The sequence below is a fragment of the Stenella coeruleoalba genome (genome assembly GCF_951394435.1).
Source record: "Stenella coeruleoalba genome assembly, chromosome: 10".
In the NCBI taxonomy this organism is placed as follows: Eukaryota; Metazoa; Chordata; class Mammalia; order Artiodactyla; family Delphinidae; genus Stenella; species Stenella coeruleoalba.
The window spans coordinates 59,094,493-59,118,800 of NC_137156.1; the positions used below are offsets into that span (position 1 = coordinate 59,094,493).

The 24,308-nt window shown below is 51.5% G+C and overlaps 1 protein-coding gene across 1 annotated transcript; it reads right to left on the reverse strand.

The window, feature by feature from the left end:
* Nucleotides 1-3,730: 3,730 nt before the first annotated feature.
* POMGNT2 (protein O-linked mannose N-acetylglucosaminyltransferase 2 (beta 1,4-)) lies at nucleotides 3,731-23,092 on the reverse strand. Its single transcript, XM_079934523.1, has 2 exons — nucleotides 22,601-23,092; nucleotides 3,731-5,994 (listed from the first exon to the last, which is right to left on the reverse strand). The coding sequence occupies exon 2, from the start codon at nucleotides 5,887-5,889 to the stop codon at nucleotides 4,147-4,149; it is 1,743 nt and encodes a 580-aa protein (XP_079790649.1). The 5' UTR covers nucleotides 5,890-5,994; nucleotides 22,601-23,092; the 3' UTR covers nucleotides 3,731-4,146.
* Between the last annotated feature and the right edge of the window lie 1,216 nt (nucleotides 23,093-24,308).

The window sequence follows — 24,308 nt, forward strand, 5'->3', positions numbered from 1 at the left end:
TTTTCTCCTCTTTTTCTCGGTTCTTCACAAGGATACTCTTATCAGGTGATGCTGCCCCTCCTGGACTCAACCATTTTTCACTTTAACAGCCCTTGCTCTGCCTTCTGGCTAAAGTGTCCCTTCCCTCCCTCCCGCCTGATGGACCTACACTTAGCCAGAGGTGGGACTGAGACAGGTGTCACCCTAGACAATGTTGAGAGAGGAATGTGGAGAAACACATTTCACTGCCAAAGCAGAGTTAGGGCTCCCATGTCAGGATGAGACTCATTCTACCTTTGTGACTCAACCTGCCCCTTTCAAGAAACAGAGCTAATACTGTCTCACTGCTGAGAGACTGAATATACAAACAGACAATGGCCAGACATCTATGACAACAGAACTCTGACCCACAACCTCTGCAGCCATCAGCTCAGGAAGTCAAACCACAACACCTGTAGCAATCGGCCCAGAATGGTCAGGACTTGACCATAACTGCCAGCATCACTATTTTTTGTCCCCGCTTTCAACTCAAGACCAACCAGAGAAAGTCAAATATGCTCCCCTAACCAAGCACATAGGATGTCCCTCTTCAAGTTAGCCGACCTGCAGCTCCCCCTGCCCATGGCCTCCAATCAGGGCACCCCTGAAGCCCTCCCTTTTTTCCACTAGAAAGTTTTCCCACTCCTCAGTCTGCCTTGGAGTCTCTGCTGAAAGCAAGTGATGGTACTAACTCCCTTGCTAGAGCAGGCTCTGAATAAATAGCCTCTATTTGGGTGATCTCATCTGGGTGGTCTTTATTTTCATACTGCTTGCATGCGAGGCTTAAACAAAGTTCGAGGGCAATCGAGGTGAAGGCAGCTGGCCAGTGACCTACAGAGAGGCAACTGAGCCACAGCTCAGACCAGCTTCCCTTTACATTGAAATAGGTCTGGGTGGCTGCCTGGGAAAGGAGGGGAAATCTGCCCAGCGTGTGGGTGGGTGGGTTGGCTGGTGTGTGTGTGTGTGTGTGTGTGTGTGTGAAAAGTTTCTCTGGACACCAAGCCAGAATCTTTCTCTCCGTGAGCAAGGCCCCAAGTTTCCAGCAAACACTTTTGCATCCTGATGTGGACAGGTCTGTTCAGCACAGGAAGGGAGGGACACACGGCAGGCACTGTGTGGCCCCTCCCAGCCTTCCCAGCGCACATCCACCACCCACGGCACCATGGGACAGGGTCCAGCTCTCCCTCTTAGCCCACCCAGTGGAGACACCACCTCGGGCACTCCCTTCAACACTGGCCCTTTTCCCTGGGGTCTCCAAGCCCAGCTCTGCCCAAGTCCACAGATCTCCAGGGTCAAACGCCAGCCCCTACCTCGGCTACTCTCAGATGAGAATGGCTCCAGTTTGGGGGTAGAGGCCTCTGAAAGTCTTTTTTTTTTTCTTACGTATCCTCAAAATTTTTTTTAATATTTTTGATTTTCAGAGGACTGGACTTGAATGCAGGAGTTTTGGGTTCAGATCTGGGCTTGGTCACAAATGCTTCCGAGCACTGGCTATAATAACCACGGACGTTTACTGAGCGATGACTACATGCCAGGTACTGTGATCCTGTTTACATGGATCAAGGCATTTGACCTCACCACCGTCCATGGGTAGGTGTGATGATTGCTATCCCTATTTCGCAGACGAGGCACAGAGGGGTTAAGTGACTTGCCCAAGCTCACCCAGCTGGTAGGTGCAAGGGCCGGAATTCAAGCCCAGGCAGGAACTGTGCTAGCAAGCCTTAAACCCAGGACCACCACTCAAAGGCGCTCCCACTGCCCTCCCCGCCGCTCTGACAGCTCCTCTTCCTCTAATCCCCTTGGGTTCAGAGCTGATGGCAAGGCAGGGCCAGTTCCCTGGAGTAGGAGCAGCAAACTGTGACTCTGGCCGAGCACATTCACATGTGTTTGACTCCCTCCCCATCGCTCTTCGCTTTGTAAAATCTGCTCAGTCTGTGAACTGTGTCCCTTCTGCCAACTTGAAACTTCAGGCACTTTTTACCCTTTTCAAAAACACTCTCAGCCTCAGTGCGTGCCGGGGCTGCTCGCCCCGTGCCTCCCCAGCCATCACCTCCAGAATGAGAATGAGTGCCAACGGAAGCAAACAGCAGGGGATGGTGAATCAGAATGTCCCCATCCACCTTAGAGAGGCTGCCTGGCCAGGAGCCACGATGCATCTGCAGTGTGGGAGCCGTGGGGGTCTGCTCAGCTGCAGGCGAATCAGCCTTAAGAAAGGCAGGCTGAGGGGCTCTGTCGAGGCCATCACGGGCCGAACCGCGGGCCCGACCCTGTTCCTCGGCACTTCACCCGCAAAGGGCTGGTCCAAGGAAAATGATGGCGTTTCCAAGCAGGAGAGGAGGAGGATTCACAACCCTCTAGATGCAATTCCAACAACCCCCAAAGCTCTGAAAATCAAAAGCTTTTTCATATGTTTGGTGCCAAAACTCATGTCCCACTCAGCGTGAATATGCATACAGTTCACTGTGGCCATCCCAGCGTGCTTGGTTATTGGCTGTAATCTCAGACCCTGTTGAGAATATTGCATAATACACGGTATAGGCACCAGATTACTTTCTGAAAATTTCAGAATTTGGAATCACATCTGCCCTCCAGGGTTTGGGTATGGATTCCGGACCCGTAACGTCTAATATATCACACATCCGGCATGGTGCTAACGGTTTACACAGATGATTTCTTGAATGCCTTACAACAATCCCAGCTGTATCATCCTCACCCTACAGATGAATAACTCTCAGCCAGTGACCAGGATATTCATCTAACGCACAGCTTTGCCTCAGGGACTCCCGATCAGCCTGGCACAGCTCATATAAACAAACTACGGCCCGAGCTCCCACCTCCCCAAGGCCCCCTTTTCTTCTCTCCGCAGGAGTCAGACCAGCATCACCATCTGCCTGTGAAGAAGAAAAGGCTAAAACTCTTTCTTTCTCCTTCTCTGAGGATGAATTTGATCGTGAGTTAATTTTCTAGCTCTGTTGCCATGGAAGCCGGATAAAGGTTCAATGTCGGGTGGACCTCTGACCTGGACTGGAAGGAGCCTGAATTACTAAACTATCTGGTAGGACACCGGAGCCGAGGCTTCCCTGAGTGCGAGAACTCCTATAACCAGGCAGGTTCCTCGCGGGACCCTAGGAACTTACTTGACTATGGGCTGTTTAGAAGATAATGGTTCCTATGGGGCTTCTAAGCCAAAGTGGCCCCCACAACTACCAATGCGCCTTGCCATCTCCTTACCCTTGAGCAACCACTTGGGGAAGAGGGTAACAGAATGGCCCCTGGACTGGTGTGAGGACTCCTCCTGTGGAAGAAGTCACTCGATGCAGCCGTGCTGGCTTTCTGAGCATCTTGTGTTACGTCCTTCTAAATGAATCCCACGCCGGGCGTGTGTACCGTAGTCTTATGTGTCTGAACGTGTAGTGAAGCCTAAGCAGACTCTGGCAGACACCGATCTTCCTCCCCGCAGCCCTCTCCCACCTACTTCCAGGCTTTCATCCCACACAGATGGAAATGGGATACTCATCCCTCATCGGGATGAAATCCAGCCAGCCTGCCTTGCCTCCCAGGCCTCAATGCCTTCCCCTTTGCCACATCCGCTCGGCTGACAACCCGGATGAAAGGGCATCTAGGTATCGACTACGAGCCCCCCTTCCCACTGTCCAATAAAAGACTTGGCCGAGATGTTTATAATCATTTAATCAATGTTCCAAACACACACTTCATGGGGCTACAGGTGAATTTCATGATGACGGAAGCTGATGTACCACCCACCCAAATGACCACAATTACTAGCAGTTTCCAGAAACCCGACACCAACCAGAAAGATGCCGTAGGAAACAGCATGATCACTTAGCCAAAGCGGTTCTCTGGGATTCTTACTCTCCTCTTCCTCCTCCCCTCAAGGACCTTCTCCAGGGCATGGGTGCTCAGGATGAGAGAAACGGGTGGGGAGGTACCATCACACCTGTGCAAAGAGGCGCGCTGAGAACCCCACACCTCCGAGGCAACAAGATGACCCGAGGCACAGGCCTGCTCAGTAAATAAATAATTCCCAGAAGCCACCCCTGGGAGCTGGCGGGCCCGGGGACACCAAGCCTGAGTAGCCCCCCTCCCGAGGCCTGGCCGCACCGCTCGCTACGTGTTGCACACCAGCACGTCTGCAAAGGGTCCCTGGAGGGTCTTGTTGAAGACGCAGCGGACCCACACCAGGTAGGTAGTGAAGGGCTTGATGTTCTCGGTGAAGGTGTGGTTCTGCAGGGCCAGGATGTAAGGCACGTACGTGTTCTCCCCCTGCTCCTGGAGCCACACCTCGTACTTCACCTCCCTCACCTTCAGGTACTTGAGGTTCCACGGGATCTGCCAGGAGACGGTGAGGCGGGCCTCGGAGGCGCCCTGCACCGACGCCTGGCACCGCGCCTCCCGCACCTTGCCGGGGTACAAACTGACCGTCCACTTCTGCTTCCTCGGCCCCGGCCGGCCCTTCACCACGCGCCGTATGGTTTGGATGAGCGACGGGATGTCCACCTTGGTGTCCTGGTAGATTCGGAAGAGCCACTCAGGGTTCCGGCAACAGAGGTGCCGCGGGACCTCCCGGCTTTGCAGGATCCGGGCCTGCTCGGCCCGGTCTAGGTGGCTGATGCCCCCCTGGTCCCAGGGCCGCTCTGGGTGCGTGACCGTGTTCTCTGGCAACGTGTTCCGCCAGGCTACGTACTGGAGGTCCATGCCGGGCAGCGTGGCCAGTGTCTTATAGGGGGTGTAGTGGTCAGGGTTGACGGCGTAGGGAAAGAGCTCCACCACGGCTGCCCCGCGGGGCAGGAAGAGGGCAGTGACCAGCTGGGCCCCGTGCATGCTGACCAGCATGGAGGCGTTGCTGACCAGCCGCACCACGTCTGCGAAGGCGTGGTCCTCCAGGGACACCGTCACGGTCTTCATCTGAAACTCCTGGGCCAGTGCCAGCAGCAGCTCCGCCTCATTCAGGATGAGTCTGTTGTGGGTGCGGGTGAAGACCAGGAGGTACTCCTCGCCCAGGGGGCTGCCTGCGTGGCTCACGTTCAGCTTTTCCGTCAGGAACCTGGCAAACTGCCGGATCTCGTTGCCCGAGACGAGGATGTTGGCCTTCGGGCCCTGGGGCTGGACGAAGCCGTACTGGTACCAGGTGGTGATCTTGGAGAGGCCCACGAAGGCATGGGAGAAGCAGAGCAGCCGGCCCAGGGCCTTCAGCTGCGCCCGCAGGAGGGGCTGCTTGGGGCTGAGCAGCTTGTAGAGGTCAAAGTGGGCGCCCTCGCCCCAGCCCTCCATGAAGAAGAGCCGGGCCTCGCGGGCCAGGCCGGGGAACTGCCGCAGGGTGTAGAAGAGGGGCAGCAGGTCGTCGTGGAAGACGTGCATGAGGTTGTCGGGGTTGAAGCGGTTGGCGATGAGGGCCACGTCAGGCACGAACGCCGGCTTGGGCATGAAGCGCAGGGCGGCGGCCGGCAGCTCCACGAAGTTGAAGTACTGGGTGTTGTGGTCCTCCACGGTGGACAGGTCGAGCAGGGCCGGCTGGAAGCGCCGGGAGCCCAGGCTGGGCAGCATCACGGAGGCGTTGCCATGGAAGAAGATGAACTCCTCGGCCTCGCTGGAGTAGCAGAGCCACTTGAAGCGGCAGAGGCGGTCGGTGTGCGTGCGGCCGGTGCACACCATGTGCGTGCCACCCTCCGTCAGGATCTGCAGGGCCTTCGCGTAGTCGATCCGCATGGCGGGGGCGGGCTCCGGGGCTCGGCTGCCGAGGGCCAGCTCCTCCTCCAGGGAGGCGGCGTGCTCGCGCAGCCTCACGTGCTTCCACAGCACGGCTGCCAGCACCGACACCAGGAGGGCGTTGAGCACCGCCGAGAGGTGCATCCTAGCGCCGCAGTGAGGCCCTAGTGAGACGACGGCCCCTGGAAAGCACCTCGGGCCTGGCGGGCTTTACCCATCCCTGCAGGCACCCGGAGGACCAGCAGAGGCCTGCGGGAGGAGAGAAGGAAAAGGAAAAGGTGTCTGCACTGTGTGTCTGGAGTCACCCCGAGCGCCCGCTCTGCGCCAGGCATTGCGCTGGGCTCTGCTACGGCGCTGGGTCCTTGCGTCGCTCTGCACATTTGAAGACACGGTAGGCTAGACCGTTGTTCAAAAATATTCACTCCCCTCCCTCCCCTGCTGCTTCCATGGGGGAATATACATCCCTGCACCTGGACTTCGGGCTTGGCCACATAACCTGCTTTGGCCAATGAGATGTTAGCAGACAGAACATATCAGAGGCTTGATAAGCACTTGTGTGACTGTCTTTGCCCTCTTTATACTTAGGATGTTGCCATGAGAAGAATGTGTGCAGCCTAACTTCCTGGTCCCAGGAGAAGAGATCTGTGTGTGGAGCACGGCTGCTCCAGCCACGCTCAGTCTGGCTCAGCTGACCCCCAGATTTGTAATTGAGTCCAGCCAAGATCATCAGAACCACCGGTCAAACCCAGCCAAGACCAGGCAACACAGAGACACGTGAGCTGAATAAGTGTTCTTACTGTAGGTCACTGAAATTCTGGGGCTGTTTGTTATGAAGCGCTGCTGCAGCAAAAGATAACCAGCAAAGGTATCTGTGACAAGAGGCCTCAGGGAAAATCCCCATTAAGGGCCCGACATTCCTGGTACTGCAAGGTAAGGACTTCACCTTACCATGGGCACATATGGGACAGAAGGCTTGTGAGCGCAGTTCCCAGGCTGCACACCAGGACCCCGCATGCCCCTTCTCAGGACACGTGGCACACATGCATGGGGGAGACAGGGAACATCTGCTCTTGCTTAATGCTCCTGTTTGGAAATCACGCCTGCTGGTTTTTAGATCTCCATGAAAAGATGGGTAGAAACTTGTTCCCTCAGTGCTCCACTAAGAGAACTGTGTCTGAATATCACCACTGACAATGGTTTGGTATATTGAGGCAAAACCTCCAAAGGGTTAAACTTCCTGTCCCACATACACACACCTACAGGGAGGCCTGGCTGAGCTGTGGGCATTTGCTCCCATTTTTTCCGTACCACCAGGAAGGGTATCATACCTGCTCTGAGGCCCAGGACTGTTCAAACGATCGAAGAATCTCGCCCTCAGCCCTCACAGGAGCAGCACGGGTAACACCTGACACCAGCCATGGGGTGAGAGAACGGGGCAGGGGCAGCTGCCTTCTTAGCTGGCTTTTCACTGCACCTTCAGTCAGCCCTGTTCACCTCTAGGGCAGGGTCTCTCTAAGCCCAGAAACCCTGTAGCTGAGAAATCTGTTTAAGCATCAGTCAGCGTTTCTCAGTCTTTTCAAACCCATGCACCCACTAATAATACAGAGAAACTCTTTCATGCCTCAAACTGACCTGTAAAGTCCAGCATCCCCTTCCCCCAAGAATCTCTCACACACAAGACTCTCTTCTGCAATATCTGCTCCCCAAGACAACAGGATTTCATCAACTGTTACTTTCTGAAGTTCGTATTTTATATCTATATCTGTAATATGTAAAATAATATTGCTGCTATACTTTCCCAAATATGTGTCCCCATCTAGAAATTCTCCACCCAGCCTCACCAGCTAAGAACTACTTTGTCATAAGGTTGGACCACGTTAAACTGCTGAGAGTTGACAATTTCCGACCAGTGTCCTATGGTCCTGCCACGGGAACCAACTATCCTTACCACCACCGTGGTACAGACAGTACCAAGGCAGCTCGAGAGAGAAAACCTGGCGTACCCAAGTAGGGGAGAAGAGACAGATCTCCCTTACAGAAATCCAGTTGATAAATGCAGAAGCAATGATGGAAAAAGAAAATCACCATTTGGCAAACATCACAGCAATAACTGTTTCAGGCAAGATCTACTGAGGGATGCTAAAATTAGTGGGTGAAAGTATGATGAGAAACAGGAAATCTGCATAGTCTCCAAGTATCTCCCTATGAGATACATACTAATGACAAAGGTAAAAATAGACATTTTACAGCAGAGAAGCTTGGCAGGCATCCCCTGAACCAAATAATCAACATTAACATCACCAGTAATAATATACTCACATCGTGTACCCCTTGATAGGATGTGCTAAGAAGTTACCTCATTTCTGGAGCCTTCTTGCCCAAACTACATAACTGCAATCTATATTTCTAAATGGGGAAAACTTGGTTCCAGTTCTAGCTCTGAATATGGTCTATAGATTAGTTAATAAAGAAAACATTAAACCCAAATTGAAGGATATTCTACAAAATACCTGACCAGGACTCTTCCAGAGATAAAGTCATAAAAGACAAGGGAAGACTGAGGAGGTCCCAGATTGGACGAGAGTAAGGAGACAAGACAACTAAATGCAATGTGGACTCCTGGGCCAGAAAAAGGACATTAGTAGGACAATGGCAGAATCTGAATAAGGTTCATGGTACAGTATCAAGCCTGTGTTAATCTCCTGGTTTTGATACTTATACTGTGGTCGTGTAAGACGTTAACATTAGGGGAAGCTGAGTGAAGCGTTTTTGTAACTCTGATGTAAGTCTCAAATTATTTCAAAATAAAAAGTTATTAAAGAATTAGATAACTTAAGAAACAAGAGGACATAAGTATTTATAGGTAAAATAACATGTATGTGGTTTGTTCTAAAATACTCCAGCAAAAAAGGCATGGAGAGAGATGGAATAAGACAGCAGGATATTGGTAGTTGAAGATGATGATGGGGTCTTTTTTTGATCCCTTTTGAGTTTGACATTTTGCATATGAAAAAGTTAAAAAGGAAACAAAGAATCAAATAGATCACTATTACAAAATGAAAGAATACTGGATAGTGGATGAGTAATAAATTAATGCTCAGAAAAAATAATAAAATAAAATAAAGCTTTCCCTGGAGAGATGGGAGGCAGATGGGTGCGGCATGAGCTGATGCATGCTTTGCTCTGACCGTAGACAAGAACGGCTTCCAACAGCAGCTAAAGCTAAAACACACACCCGGGAAACATCAGAAAGCAAGACCCCCAGGAAATGAGGAAAGACCCGCCTCCAACCTGAGCAGGCATCTGGGCCCCCAGGTACTCACCGCCTCTCTAGTCAGCGTTCTGCTACCTGCCCCTCGCCCAGGTGTCCTTGTGGTGAAAGGCAGGCTTGGCAGCAGGTGGAGAGGTGGAGCAGGGGCCACAGGCGGGCAGGAGGACCCGGGGGATGTGTGTGCAGCAGCCAATCCCAGTTGTCACTGAGCTTGCGGGCCTTGGGGCAAAGCTTATGGGAACCAGGGAACATGGGGGTAGGGACCTCGCGGGGCCAACAGGCAACTAGGCAGAGACCAGCCTTAGGGCCTGGGGAATGGGAAGGACGGCTTCTAATCAGATGGTAAGTCCTCCACCCACCCCAGGCCCTGCCGGAATGGTGCTGACAGAAGGCAGGACAAATACAGACTCGCCCACGTGGACCTCTCATGGACGCTTCAGGCTTTCCAGTTACCCTTCCAAGAGGGAAAATGGAAGAAAAGTTTTGCTGGGGATGGACAGAACATCTCCCTAGAAATAAAGCATGGTGGTTAAAGCATGGGGCCCTGAGGTCAGATTGCCTGGGTTTCTAACTTTACCACTTACGGGCCAAGCGGGCTGCGCCAACATCTGATGGGAACGGTCACATAAATCCCCCAATCCCATCCTGCCCACATGAGATGGCCCAAGGCGTGTCCTACACTGGCTCCCAGAGCTCCTAACGGATTAAGTGGATTACACAGTTGCCCGCAGCGGGAACTGGCCTTCTCCCCGACCCTGTCTCATTTCCCCACTGCCCTGTTCATGTGTATTGCGATCAAGTGCAAGCAATCTACTTGCACTTGAATCCTTGTCTCCGAATCTGCTTCTGGGGGAATGTTAATTAACGCAGATATTATTGTATTTTGCCCCTGTGGAGACAGATGGAAAGCTGCCCTTGTACTCTCCCCTGCTGTGAAACAGCCAAAGTGTGGTAGTGAGAAAGCCAACAAGAACTCAGGCAGTCACTGCTTATTATAAAGTCCTCCCAGCCTGTTCCCCATGGTCCCGCCTCTGTGTCTGTCCACCCCCCCCCACCCCCAATTGCACCGCAGCAGCCTGCAGATGCCAGAAGAAGGATCAGGCAAAATCCTCAGAAATGTTTTCAAAAGATAACAGATGGAGACAAAGAGTACATTAATCACACCCTGGCTCTAAAGAAGCCAAGATTCTCCTAAGTCCTGTCTGCTGGTTGAGGAGATACAACTTCTCTGGACCAGGTACCAGGCTGCTGGAAGAGGAGGGCAGTGTCCCTGCTGCCTTCCCCAGTGGAGTCTCGTTACAGAGGCAGATTAAGGGCACCACTGGCCAGGGCCAAGGAGGCAAATGAAAGGGGCCAACTCAATGGCCTGGGAGACACCTTCTCTGCTTGTGGTGCCGAGGGCTGACTACAGAACTGTGTTCTTTGGACATAAACTTGTTACATGGAAAAGACAGTCCCTCTTGGACTTCTAAGGTGCGGCATCAATAGCTTGGATGGCGTTGTCTTCAGCACACCTACTCCCTGGCCTGGGGGTCCCAGGAGGGGAGGAGCCTGTCACTTATTATGAGCAGACCACTCTTGTCTCAAGTTACCTGTCAAGCCACTCTGTCCCAAAGCCTGGTCTGGAGCAGTGGACCCTCTCCCAGGAGAGGTAAGCGGCAGGGAGACCAGGGGAGGACGGCCATGCTAAGACAGAACAAGGCCTCAAGGCTTACAAAGGGCACATGCCCAGAGCACCTGTCTTCCAGCAAGGAGGCAAGCTCTGAACAGATCCCCAACCCCTCCTGAGGCCTGGTTCTGTGGCACATGGTGGAAAGCTGTGCCCTTGAGTCGTCCATGACGTAGGTCCTGAGATTCCCTCCTTCAGTCTCTTGACAACAGGCTCTGTTAGAGGTGGGCAGGCAGGGCACTGACCTTACGTAACTCCCACTATGGCACAGCCAGCAGCCAAGCAGGATGGACGCCAGCCACGGCGCTCCTCCCCCCAGGGGACAGCACTGGCAGGGTGCGGGGCAGGGCAGCCTGAACTTCCTGTTGACTCACCCAAAGGAAGATATGTCCATATCTCCATCCATTTCTATCTATATCTGTTCATGAACCTGAGTCCAAAGACTTAGGAGAACATGCAGAAAACGGGAGTGAGGCTCTGCATCAGCCTAAGTTAGAGCAGGGTATGAGCAAGAGATACAAACACTAAAAAAAAAAGAAAGACACCCCTGTCCTCAAGGTTCTCCCTGTGGCAGAGCAGACAAGAGGCTGCTGTGAACACCTGACGTGGTGCAGCTGTCACAGAGGCAGGGAACACATTCTCGGGAGCGCTAACGCAGGAAGCATCTTCACTGCTGGGGGTGAGGCCGGGCCCCCCGCTAGACGCACTCCTCCTGCCCCACATATGTCAGAGAGGCCCTCATTACAGGCGACAAGCTTTCCTTGTCCAGTGAGACCAGCCCGACCCCCCTTCTGATCACTTCCTGGGTCATCCTGATGAGACACTCATTTGGCCTTTGCTTAAAAATCTGTTTCCCACTGGTCTCACCCAAAAGGCTCCCTAGAGGAAGAGCATCGTCAGGTGGATGAGAGAAGAGTCTGCTTAGGAAGCTGGGAACCCTGGCAGCTCTCCCACACCACAGAAGTGCATTCAGTCTGGGCGAGTGCAGGTGTCAGGACACACAAGACGGCAGAGGAGATTTCAAGCCTCCTTCCTAATGCTGGTGGTCAAGAATTCTTCCCAGGCTCTTGTTCACGCTCACCTTCCTTCAGACCACATGTGAGCTGGCTTTATGATCTTGGCACGTCCGTCCCTTCACCACCTTAAGTCTCAATGGCCTCATCTGTACAATGGGCAGAATAACCTCCTCGGGGTGTTGTAAGAATAAGTGAGCTAAAGCATGTAGAGTATCTAAACGGGCCTCAAAGCACATCAGCTGTCATAATTATATTTCCATTAGGGCTCCTAAAATTAACAGTGAACGAAAACAGGTACCAAACGGTATAGCCTCAGACCAGTTCCCAAAAGGGCTGAACCCTCGACTGCTCTGGGGAGCACCCTCACATCTCCCAGCTTTGCTCCCTCTTCCTAATGACGTGTTTCCTTTCTCTGTGAAGATGGCCCCATACATTTAGAAGACGCTTCTGCCTGGTCTGAGCAGCCAGTTTTCAGTACAAAATTAACATGCAGAACCCCTGCCACCCTCAACATTTTATGCTGGCAGGGTACTTAAAAACTATTTATGCATTTCCTCATTTAATCGGAAAACCAACAGCTAAGCAGCTAGCAAAGCACCAGTGACATTTTCCCCATCGCACAGATCAGGACACAGAGGTGAGAAGCTAAGTAACGTGTCCCAAGGCCCATGGAACGGCGTCAGGATTTGAACACAGAGCACGTAAGCACTGTCTACGCTAACAGCCCAGGCACCCCTGGGACCTCATCTTCTCTGCATTCAGGGCAAAGAGGTCCCGGGGACTCAAATGTCACCACGTTTGTCATTGTCTGCTTCCTCTACCTCGGGCTCCACATTTAGGACCCAATGGATATGGGGCACAAAGAGCTTACTGGCTTAGCCAGGGCAAAGAATGATAGAGCAGGAATGTTTTTCAATGGTATATTTTTAGTGTTAAAATATTTTCATCAGAAATGTGCTCTACTTAAGTTTGGGAGATATAAGAGGTTTATTTAGCTATTGTTTCTTTAATTTTGCTGAAAAGTCAATAGAAGAATGGGTTCAAGCTAAAAACAAAAAAAAAAACAAGAATATTTTTCAAAAGAAAGGGGAAAAAAGAAATAAGGGATTAAAAACATGCTTAAAACAGTCCTCTAGAAACTGAGGCAGATAGAGGATACTGCCAATTCACCCCCCAAAACCTGCTTTACTCAGCTCCTAGACCAGATACCTACTATCGGATTCCCACAGACGGGAAATCCTCCTTTCCAGGATCCCATGTATTCCAGGAAGCACCGGAGGAAGGTGCTGATGATGTTGCCACACCTGCAGACACAGTAAGAGCCGGGCAGCAGGAGGAGCCACCAGTGTGGAGGCTCCCATCCAAGGCTGCTCAACCAGCACTGGGTGCAGGCTCCCCTCCTGGGGCGCCCTGCCCGGCTCCAGACACAGGCACAGAAAAGGCATCTGATAAGGAGTAAAAGCCCCAGGAATTCCAGGCCTAGAGCGGGGGGTACAGACTCACATGCTTGCTAAGGCCAAGAGCCAATGGGGAAAGTGAAGCCAGGAGCGAGCAGTGTGACCCGGAGACCAAACGCCAAGGTTAAAGTTCAAGCTGATGAGGGCCTGGCAGGAAAGTGGCCCGGTGGTACCTACTAGTATTAGTCTGCTCCGGCTGCCATAACCAGGTACTACAGACTGGGTGACGTAAGCAAGAGAAATTTCTTTTCTCACAGTAGTGGAGGCTAGAAGTCCCAGATGAAGGTGTCGACAGGTTTGGTTTCTCCTGAGGCCTCTCTCCGTGGCTTGCAGAAGGCCACCTTCTCACTGTGTGTTCACATGACCTCTTTGTGTGTGCTGGAGGGAAAGAGATCTCTAGTCTCTCTGCTTCTTGTTATTAGGACACCAGTCCTATTGGACTAGGGCCCCACCCTTATGACCTCACTTAACTTTAATTACCTCCTTAAAGGTCCTCTCTCTAAATATAGTCACACTGGGGTTTAGGACTTCATGAATTCGCAAGGACACAGTTCAGTCTGTAACACTACCCTTCTGGTTTTTCCAGAGAAGCCAGAAATCCATTTAAAATGTGAAATGTCCTAATCTGTAATTTCTGGTAACTATTCAACTTGAGTGAAGATGACAGGCAGGCCCAAGGGCTGGGGCTGCAGGCCTTATTGTTGCTGGTACAACGGGACCAAGGATGTAAGCTCTGGTCTAAAGTGAAGTCCTCTCCTGCTGGTCTCGCCAGCTGCACTGGGTTCCCAACTACCAGGACCAGCTGCTGTTCACCGGCCACTCCCCCAGGAGCAGGGCTGTGGGGATGGGGGGAGCTGGGACTGCCAGCACCTGCCAGACCCAGGCCCAGAAGACCAGCAGTGCCCACGGCAAGATGTGGGGTGGCAACAGCGCCTGCAGAAGGTTTCATATTAGTAGTATAACAATCTTACTTTTAAGGGTTGTTCATACTCCCGACTGAAAATCATAGAGTTCTTATTTTGTCATTTATTGAAAAAAAATGCTTTTATCCCAAATGCAGCCTGAATTACTAGTGCTGAATTATGGAAGTTTTCTGTCCTGCACTGATGTGTCTCACACGTTGTGAGTTAGGAAAAGCAAACAAGTTCTAATAACTCAAACACCCTCATAATGATCTCTCCCCCTGCGCCCTCCCCTTCCTATTTATTGTTACCAGAAGCAGTGTGTAGAACTGGTACTCCTAACATCCTGCTTCTATGGGCTCCAAAGTTAGATCTCCATCCAATGCTATTGACAAACCTGAAGAAACACTGACGAGACATCAGGTTTTCTGCCAAAAGCATTACCCTCTGGCAAAATGTTGGCGGCCTCTGAGTACTCCTTGTCAAACCTAACATTTAATTGACCGGGCATATTTAACATTCAGTTAAGAGTTCCCATGCTTAGACTAAAAAGTTAGTTTAACATGGATAATAACTCCTTGCTTTAGTACAACAGGCGAACCAAGGCAAAGCTGCGGACATTAATCCTGGGTCAAGCTAAAGATAGTGACTCTACTTCCCTATCAATTAAAGGGGATGGAACTCCTTGGGGGCGGGCGGGGCGGGCAGAGGAGCAAGCGAGTTCCAGTCTGGGTGACTCTGGTATGATAGGCGGTGGCAGGCTTTGCTGAGGACAGCCAGGGCTCCACGGCGCTCAGCACAGGCGGGACAGCTGAAGAGACGGAAGTGAGCCCAGCCTACCACCGACGCGGAAACCCTCGCTCGCACAGCCTGCTGTGTCACCACCTGGCTTTTGCTTGGCACCCATGGGTCACTTGCAAGTTAGAGCTGTCCGTGTTGGCCCAGATAAGCACTACTACACACCAATGTGGTCACAAACAGGGATGCAACAGAGAACAGAATCGTGTGAGTCTGCTGTGATGCTCACCCAGGTGACACAGAACACGCCTGCAACAGGTTTTCTACTGAAACTGCAAATTCAAATAAAAACAATTCTTACAGGAAATGCACAGTCCCCAGTGTGTACACAGATCCATTTGGGCCCTCAGGTCCAATGTAAGAAGACTGAATTCATCAAGAGGGTCAGAAGGCCACTCACTACAAGAGGCACAAAACATTCACCAAGAAGAACGAAGAAGTGTGCCTGACAGGAAATGGTGCTGGTGGGGCCTGAGGCCACCCACGGAAGCTGCCTGAAGGGTGAGGGAGTTCTGAGCAAGGTGTTGGAGGTGTTTTGGTGGTCTGGGGCCTTAGATGAGTATCCCTGTTAGGTGTCCACACATCCCTGCTGACAGTGACCGCTACAAACCTCCAGCCACAGCAGGCACCACTGTGCCCGGTTCTCACATCTGCCCACCAAGAAAGTCATGAGGCCACCAAGGCAGAGGCTCCTCTCCCATCCCAGGGCAGTGACGGCCAGGCCCGAAGTCATGCACAGCTGAAAGGGCACTGTCTTTATAAGACAGTGGGGCGCTCAGGCTGCGGGGCAACTGTGGCCAGTGCCAGGAGAAGCAGGGCGTGAAGCTGCCAGGAGACCTGTGTGTCACCAGTGGAGCCCCCTGGGCTCAGGTGACCACTGGCGGAGCCCTCTGCAGGGGGAAGCCGTGCGGTGTCCAGGTCACAGCAGTCCCTGTCAAAAACCCAGGGAGCCTGGAGCCCAGCATTAGTGAGTGGAAAGAGGTGACAGGCCTCGGCTTGGGTTTTCCTTTGGCCTCATCACCAAGGTGTCACCCTCAACTCCTCCCTTCCATCACCACCATCACCACCACCACCTCCACCACCTCCGTCATCATCATATCAGAGCCAACATCCACTGGCCAGTCACTAGGTGCCAGGTTCTCCAATCTACATGATGATGGTCATGTTTCAGATGGTAGAACCAAAGGGCAGAGAGGTTAGAAACCTGCCCAAGGTCACCCAGGAAGCAGCACTGAGACTCTAACGCAGTCAGGGTGGCTACAGGGTCTGTCATCTCCGTTATCTGTTTTCCTTTTATCTGGAAATAATCCCAGACTTACAAAAACTTGTAGGTATAATACAAAGAGCTCTCCTACATCCTTACCCAGATCCAACAACTGCTAATTTGACACATTCGTTTTACCATTCTCTCTTTCTCTTTTTCTGAACTGTTTAAAAATAAGCCGGAGGGACTTCCCTGGTGGCGCAGTGGTTGAGAATCCGCCTGCCAATGCAGGGGACACGGGTTCGAGCCCTGGTCCGAGAAGATCCCACATGCCGCGGAGCAACTAAGCCCGTCCGTCACAACTACTGAGCCTGTGCTCTAGAGCCCATGAGCCACAACTACTGAAGCCCGCGCGCCTAGAGCCCGTGCTCCCAGCAAGAGGAGCCACCGCAATGAGAAGCCCGCGCACCGCAACGTGAGTAGCCCCCACTCGCCACAACTAGAGAAAAACCCGCGTGCAGCAACAAACACCCAACGCAGCCAAAAAATTTAAAAACTGAGCTGAAGATGTCTTGCCCCTTTAACCCCTAACACTTCAGCATCTATTTCCTAAGAATGAGAACATTCTCTCATAACACGCAAAATCGGGAAATTAATATTGATATGATACTGTTATGAATCCGTGGTCTCTATTCTGTGGTGCAGAATCCAAACCAGGGTGAAGCCCGGCGGCCAGGTGGCATCTCTCTCTAGCCTCCCCTATTTGGGGCAGCTTCTGCGTCTTTCCTTCCCTTTTATGACCTTGACAATTTTTAATAGAGTCAGATATTTTCTAGTATGTCCCTCAGTTTGGGCTTGTCTGGTGTTTCCTCGTGATTAGACTGAGGATACAACCTCTGTCAGGAATCAGAGTCTACGTGCTTAATTGCTAATATGAGACTATTCCATGTGAGTCCTTCTGAGAAGCATCCAGTGGGGCAGCCAGGATCAGGAAGGATCCAGAAACCCCATCCTGCGTAGGATGCTCAAAGGAGTAGGGCCCCTTCCTTGCAGAAGAGAAGCCCCTGGACCCTGGCATTCTTCAAACACCTGAGGGGCTGTGCAGCAGGGGTGAGGCTGCTCCAGGGCGGGGGCTGCACCCCTCTCTAACAGAGTGGACACACGTGCACGACGGTGACATGTGCAACCCAGGCCCCAGGCTGAAGGGCGGACTTCAGGTACCTGTAATTCCCAGCAGCTGGCTGCCGCTCTGCACCTAGCACGTTGGTGTGGGCCGCTCCAGGGCACTAGAGTAAGGCCTGCAGGGGCAGTCACAGGGAGGGGACTCCAGCGGGAGGCAGGAAGAGGCTTCTCTAAGCGTTAGAGCTGTTCTAACATTGAGGGATCGGCTACTTTGTACTCTCCCCTGCTGGGCAGTGGTCCAGTAAACCGAGGTCAACCTGTGAGGCTGGCGGGGGCTGGACATGGGGTCCCCCAAAGCAGTATCAGCCTCACCTGGGATATGAGAAATGCAGAATCTGGGGCCCCCTCCAGACCTGCGGAACCAGAATCTCTGAAGGGTGATTCAGGAACCTGTGTTTTTTAAAAAAGCTTCCAGGTGATTCTAGTGTGCACTCAATTTTAAGAAGAACTCCTCTGAGGTTTTTCTAACGCTCCACAATTCTGCAATTCCCTGCTTCTAAATACGCAGCAGGGCATTTCTGTCCAACCCAGGGTAAACAACCAAGGACAACCCTCCCCTTCAACAAAGGCTAGTAAATCCTGTTCCCAGCCTCTGCTAAGACAATGCATAAGCCTACGCTCTGGGGCACACTAAGAAGGCTGCCATACTCTAAGCCCCTTTTGAGAAAAGGTTCCCCAACAGACACCTTCCCGCACAAGCTGCATCACTTATAATGCTGAAGTGGCAAAAAAAAGAGCCCAGGTCTCTAGGCCACAGCTAAACGGATGCGAGTGGAGCCTGGGTGTAAAGCAGCCAATGGTGGGAGACCCTGAAGAGGTCAGATCCAGTGGTGGCGCTTGTATCAGATGTGCACACCCGCAGGCCCACAGACAGAAGGCGGGTCTCCTGAGAAATGAACTCCTGAGTAGAGAAAGGCTGGACTGCTTCTCTGGCTCCTCACAATGGCCACTGTACATCCCTCTTGGAAGCTCTGGGACCCAGCATAATGGTGGTAACCCCTGAAGCCCCCCAGGATGTGCCATGATTCCTGTCACAAACCCCCCACTACTGAAGGAGGCTGTGATATGTCTCGTCACTGGGTGTGTCTAAAACAACCGGACCCAAGGGTCTGTACTGGGGACAACAGTAATAGTGACAGTACAGCAGACCAGGTCCCCAACCGCTCCCTGAAGCCTGGCCCAGGGCTGAGTACCCACTGCCCAGCCAGGAAGGGGCCCTCTGTTAAGCTTTTAAAAGTGGAGAAAGGAGGGCTTCCCTGGTGGCGCAGTGGTTGGGAGTCACCTGCCGATGCAGGGGACACGGGTTCGTGCCCCGGTCCGGGAAGATCCCACATGCTGCGGAGCGGCTGGGCCCGTGAGCCATGGCCGCTGAGCCCGCGCATCCGGAGCCTGTGCTCCGCAACGGGAGGGGCCACAGCGGTGAGGGGCCCGCGTACCGCCAAAAAAAAAAAAAAAATTAAAAGTGGAGAAAGGAGACAACTCTTAGCATTAAGACCGTACCGATGGTCATCACCACTGGCAGAGTGAAAGGTGTGACTCCCTGATAGAGCCTGGGCCCTGAGTATGTACCCAGGGGAGCCAGACAACATGGAAGGATCGATAGCTCTTCTGAACACGTCAGGAAAAGAGGATGCTGGCCTCTGGGCAGGGGGTGGACGTTAATGCTACCACCATCTTACTTTACCGAGCACCTACTATGTGCCACGCGCTGTTCTAAGCCCTTTCTCTGACCCTTTTCACTTAAGCCTCACAAAAGCCGTGTATCAGATGAGCCAGAGAAGCAGTCCAGCCTTTCTCTGCTCAGGAGCTCATTTCTCAGGAGACCTACCTTCTGTCTGCGGGCCTGCGGGTGTGCACATCTGATACCAAATGCAGGTACTCGTATTATCTCCATTTTCTTTTAATATGAAAAACTAAAGCTTCGTGGGGTTAAGTACTTTGCTCTAGGTCCTGCAGCTCAAGCAGGAGCACCAGAATCCAAAGCTGTGTCTGACTCCAGGGTCCACAGTGCTTCAGACTCAGAGGTACAATGGGTGATGGAGAAGCAGGGTAGGCCTCAGAGCAGCAAGCTTTTATCCCTCAATGGCAGAGCAGGTGTGGATGCAGACCCACAGGCCCTCAACTGTAACTTAGCAACCAAGGCTTCTCTTGTGTAACTACTCCCCACCCGGCCAGGCAGAGAGATTCCCGGCGGTGGCAGGTGGCTCAGGGAGCTGGGGCCATTCTCTCACCCCAAGGAAGGTCTGGAGAGCACAGTGGGGTGACAATTATCCCACCTGCCCCGGTGCTGTGCTGACAGGGTTAATCCACCTATATAGAATTACCATAACCACTTTTTATAGCTACAAGAGCCCTTAGAAATTATTTGCTCCAACTCTTTATTTTATAAAAGGTCTTGAGAGGCAGTGGGAACTCTCACAGGCAGCCGAAAAGAAAAGAGGAGGGTGCTGGCTCTCCTCACACCCACAGCTCGCAGGCGAACCCCCTCCCCAAAGCAGACATCAGGCCCAGAAGAAGTACGTGGCTCCAGGACTCTTCCCAGCCCCCAGACAAGATCATTTCTTCTCAAAACCAGGCTTCTGGGTCTCACCCAGATTACGCCCTTCCCCAGCCCTGTGGTCCAGGGATGAGAGCCTCTGGGGGCCACAGGGCTCGTTTTGGCTGCCTCTTCCTAAGGCTTCACCCTCCAGCCTCGGCTAACCTTAGACCTGGAGACGAGGCACACTCAGCTAGGCTGCAGGATCCTGCCTCTTCTCCAGGCGGTCCAAGACCCCCTGCTGTAACACTGGAGGCTGCCCCCGGTCACAGGTGGACTTTGAGAACTGTGAAGACCCCGGGCAGCAGTTCTGCAGCTGAGACTCCAGGATATGAGCTCTGGTCCTGACACTTAGCAGCTGCGTAACTGTAGACCAGTTCTTCTTTTTATTTTTTGACACATAAAAAGGTGTACATGATTAATGTATATGACATGATAAGTGTGGAGATAAGTATATACCCATGAAACCACCACCATAATTTATGCCATAACCTATCCATCACCTCAGAAAGTTTCCTCTGCCCTCTTATTTATTATTTTTTTGTGATAAGAACACTTAACATAAGCTCTACCCTCACAGCAAAATTTGAAGTGTATAATACAGTATTGTTAACATAGGCTCTATGCTGTACAGTAGATCTCTAGGGCTTGGTCACCTTGCCTATCTGAAACTTTACACCCTTTGACTAATACCTTCCCATTCCCCCCCCACCGCCGCCCCCAATCTGTGGCAACCACCATTCCACACTCTGCTTCCATGAGTCTGACTACTTTAAATTTATCCTTTAAGTGATATCATGTAGTATTTGTCCTGTGTCTGCCTGGGCCAATTCTTAACCCCTGCAAGCCTCCATTTCCTGGTCTGAAAAAGGGCACAATTATACCTACTTCAGGGGGTGGTTTTGTGAATTCAAACAGACAACTCAGGCAAAGCACAGTGCCTGACAATTATTTTATAGAATTATTATTAATCATAATAATGCTATAACTCCCATTCACTGGCCCTTACTCTAGGCCAGGAACAATGCTAAGTACTTGACATGAATTATCTCATTTGTTCCCTCTTACAAATCTAAAACAGGTGTTACCAATTTCATTCCACGTTTGAGGAAGTATGCTCAGAATCGTTAAGTGAATTGTCCAATGATGCACAGCTATTAAGTGGTGAGGCTGGGATTCCAACCCAAGTTTGACTTCAAAGCCTACGATGACATTTGTGGTCTCTGCCTTTCATGTTCATGATCTTACCCAATTAAAAAACCTATCAGGTGATAAGCAGGTCCTGGGGGAGGGTATCCACCCTTGGTATCACCCAAGCAGGACCCTTGGGGATTGGAGCATTTGGTAATTTCATTTTCTGGTTAGCTCAATATTCACTAGAAGCCTGTGTTTATTGCTAAATATTTTCTAAAGCAAGGCTCAGAGGCAAGAACTTGCCAACCAGAAGGTCAGTCTGAAAGACACTCTGACACCTGCCACTTCAAGGCCACCAGAATGCTCACATGCCACAGTGTGGGGGGCCACACTCACCGTCACCAGCACCCCATCCTCCCCTTTGCTGAGGATCTCCACTCTGCTGCTCGCCACCAACCCCACCCCGCCCAGGGGCCCAAGACTCAGGGACTGATGTGCTGTCCGTCCCCAGGGAAGAGGGTACCTGTGCTCTTTCCTGGCTCTGCCACCCAGTGGGACTCAGATTTCTCATTTGTAATGTGAGAGGATGAGCTGAAGATCTCCAAGATCCACGAGCGTCAGAGGGAGCAGCTAGTTCCAGTGAGACGGACCTGGGTTCCAATCTCACCTCTAACATCTTCTGTTGTTAGCAACCATAAGTGATAACATTTGCTGCACGTTCACTGTACACCAGACACCGGACTTCGGATTTGTGCAGCATGATTTCATTTAATCCTCACAGCAACCCTGTGATGAGGTACTTTTATCTCCATAAAAGAAACAGAGGCTCAGAGAGGATAAGTGACTTGCTCAGGGGCACACAGTTAGTAAATGAGGGCCAGGATTTGAATGCCCAGCACATGTAACAGTAAACATTTGGTGAATGAACCCTGTTCTGCCTGCGCTCTTAGCCACCAAGTCCTATCAAGTTCACCCCATAACCAATTCCATTCCCTTCTCCCTTCCCCCAAAAGTATGTTCTGAGGCTTGGTTGGCATAAAGTAAGCCAACCCTAGCCGCCCACCACCAGGTGCAGGACACAGGCCTGAAGACCCTAGACCTTAGCAGAGGATTCCCATCAGTGACCGGGAGACGGGTTCCTACACACATGATAGGGCCGGAAGTCCATCGGGTCCCTCCTTCAGAGGCTACCCCAGCACTGTCAAGCAGGCCGTGGCAGGCTCTCATTACTAGACACATAGTTGGCACCCTATGGAACCCCAAGGAGCCCAGGAATCAGTTGTGGTTTGCCCAGGTACTGCCTTCAAAGGGAGCTCAGCAGGCCCCGGCCCCCTCCGTGCACCTTGCCTGGCTCCCCGCCACCCGCGCCTCACGCGCACCATCTCCCCAGCAAAAGGGCATGGGCACCCGCTGCCAGTGCCAGCCCCGAGCTAAGGGCTTCAGCTGACACGCCAGGGCCCGCGGCACCTGGACCCCGAGGGTCCACCTCCCCTCACCCTCGCCTACCTCCCGCACCTCCTTCAGCCCCATCACACGTCACTCCTCCGATCTGCAAATTCCCCTGGGCTCCTCTCCACCCCAGCGCTCCTGTCGTTCCCACCCGAGGAAGGTCAGGGGGCCGCTCCCTCAATTCCAAACCCAGCCAGGTGGCGGAACCCTCGCCCGCCGCGAGGGCGCGCATCTCACCTGCACCCCGCAGCCGGGCTCCGCGACGCTGAAGCTTCCAGGCCGGCCCTCCGAGGAGCTGGCTTTGGCCGAACCCGCCACTGCCGCCCGCTCTGAGCCGTGGAGGTCCAGGCAGGCAGTGCAGGCTCCGCCGCGCCGTCTGGTCAGCCGCCGCGGGGCTCGCAGGTGGCCTCCGTGCGCCTGCCCAGCTGGCGAGTCCGCGCGTCACCTGTGCACGTGCGCAGGCTCTTGAGTTCAGCTTCCTGAGCCCGAGGCCAGACCCACCTCCTTGGCTCGCGGAATTCTGGGAATTGCAGTTTGCGTCCGGTGACAGCCCGCTCCTTCAACCCGCGGAATCCTGGGAGTTGTAGTTTGCCCGACGAGAGGCGGTTTTGCTTGGTGTAAAGTTTGTACAATTATGGGAGGCCTGATAATAAACTTAAATGCAAGTTAAACCAACAAGATGTCATTTATCAAATCAAAGTAATTAATATTTTTCACATGCTTTTAAAAAACATATAATACTACGGGGGACTTACGTACAAAAGTACCATTCCTCTGCTCCAATCCCTCAGCCCCACTCTATCCCACCAGGACCGACCTGCTCCTTAAGGGCAATATTCCCAAGTCTTATGGCTGCTGCATTTGGAATTTACTGCCGACTGTCGAGATATATATATATCGACATATATATCAATATATATATCTCCCTACTTCTTCATTTATGAATTTTAGACCTCTTGACTTTTTGCTAGTATAGATGAAAATTTTATTCATTTAGATGTGTACCAACTATGACTACCTGCACCTCCGCTGATCTATGAGATAACACTTCTGTCTCTCGAATTGGGAAAACCCTGTATTTCATTTATAATTATTTTAAATGATAATGCCCAAGTGGTGAGGCAGTAAAAGTTCGTAAATTTATGCAGGGCAATTTGACAATACAGTCAAAAGCCTTTAAAAACATACAGACCTCTAACCAAGAAATTCTAATAAATGTAGTTGAGTGCAAAGGCTGAACAGTGTTGTTTATAATGATAATAAGTTATAAGGCTGGAGTGGCTATATTAATTTCAAAGTAGAATCAAGAGCAAGGAAGATCATCAGGGATAAGAAAGGATATTATGTAATGACAAAAGGGTCAATTCACCAACAAGACATAATAATCCTAAATGTGAATGTACCTGACAATAGAGCCTCAAAATAAATGAATCAAATACTGATGGAACTAAAAGTAGAAATAGACAAACCTGTAATTACAGTTGGAGACTTCAACATCCTTCTCTCAACAACTGATAGAACAACTAAGCAAATAGTCAGCAAGGATACAGAAAAGCTCAACAACACCAAAACCCAACAGGATCTAATTGATATAACATAACACTCCATTAAACAACAAAAGAATACACATTTTTTTCAAACACCCACAGTATATATATTAAAATAAACTCTATCCTGGACCATAAATAAAAAAATTAGCAAAAGACATTAATAGACATTTTACTGAATATATATATATATATATATGGCAAATAAATACATAAAAAATGAAAAGATGCTCAACATCACTAGCCCTTAGGGAAATGCAAATTAATACCATGATGAGAACTAAATTAAAAAATAATGTCAATATCAAATGCTGGTGAGTATGCAGAGAACTCTATCTCTCATACATGGCTGGTGGAAATAGTTTGGTAGTTTCTTAAAAAAAAAAAACATGCACTTA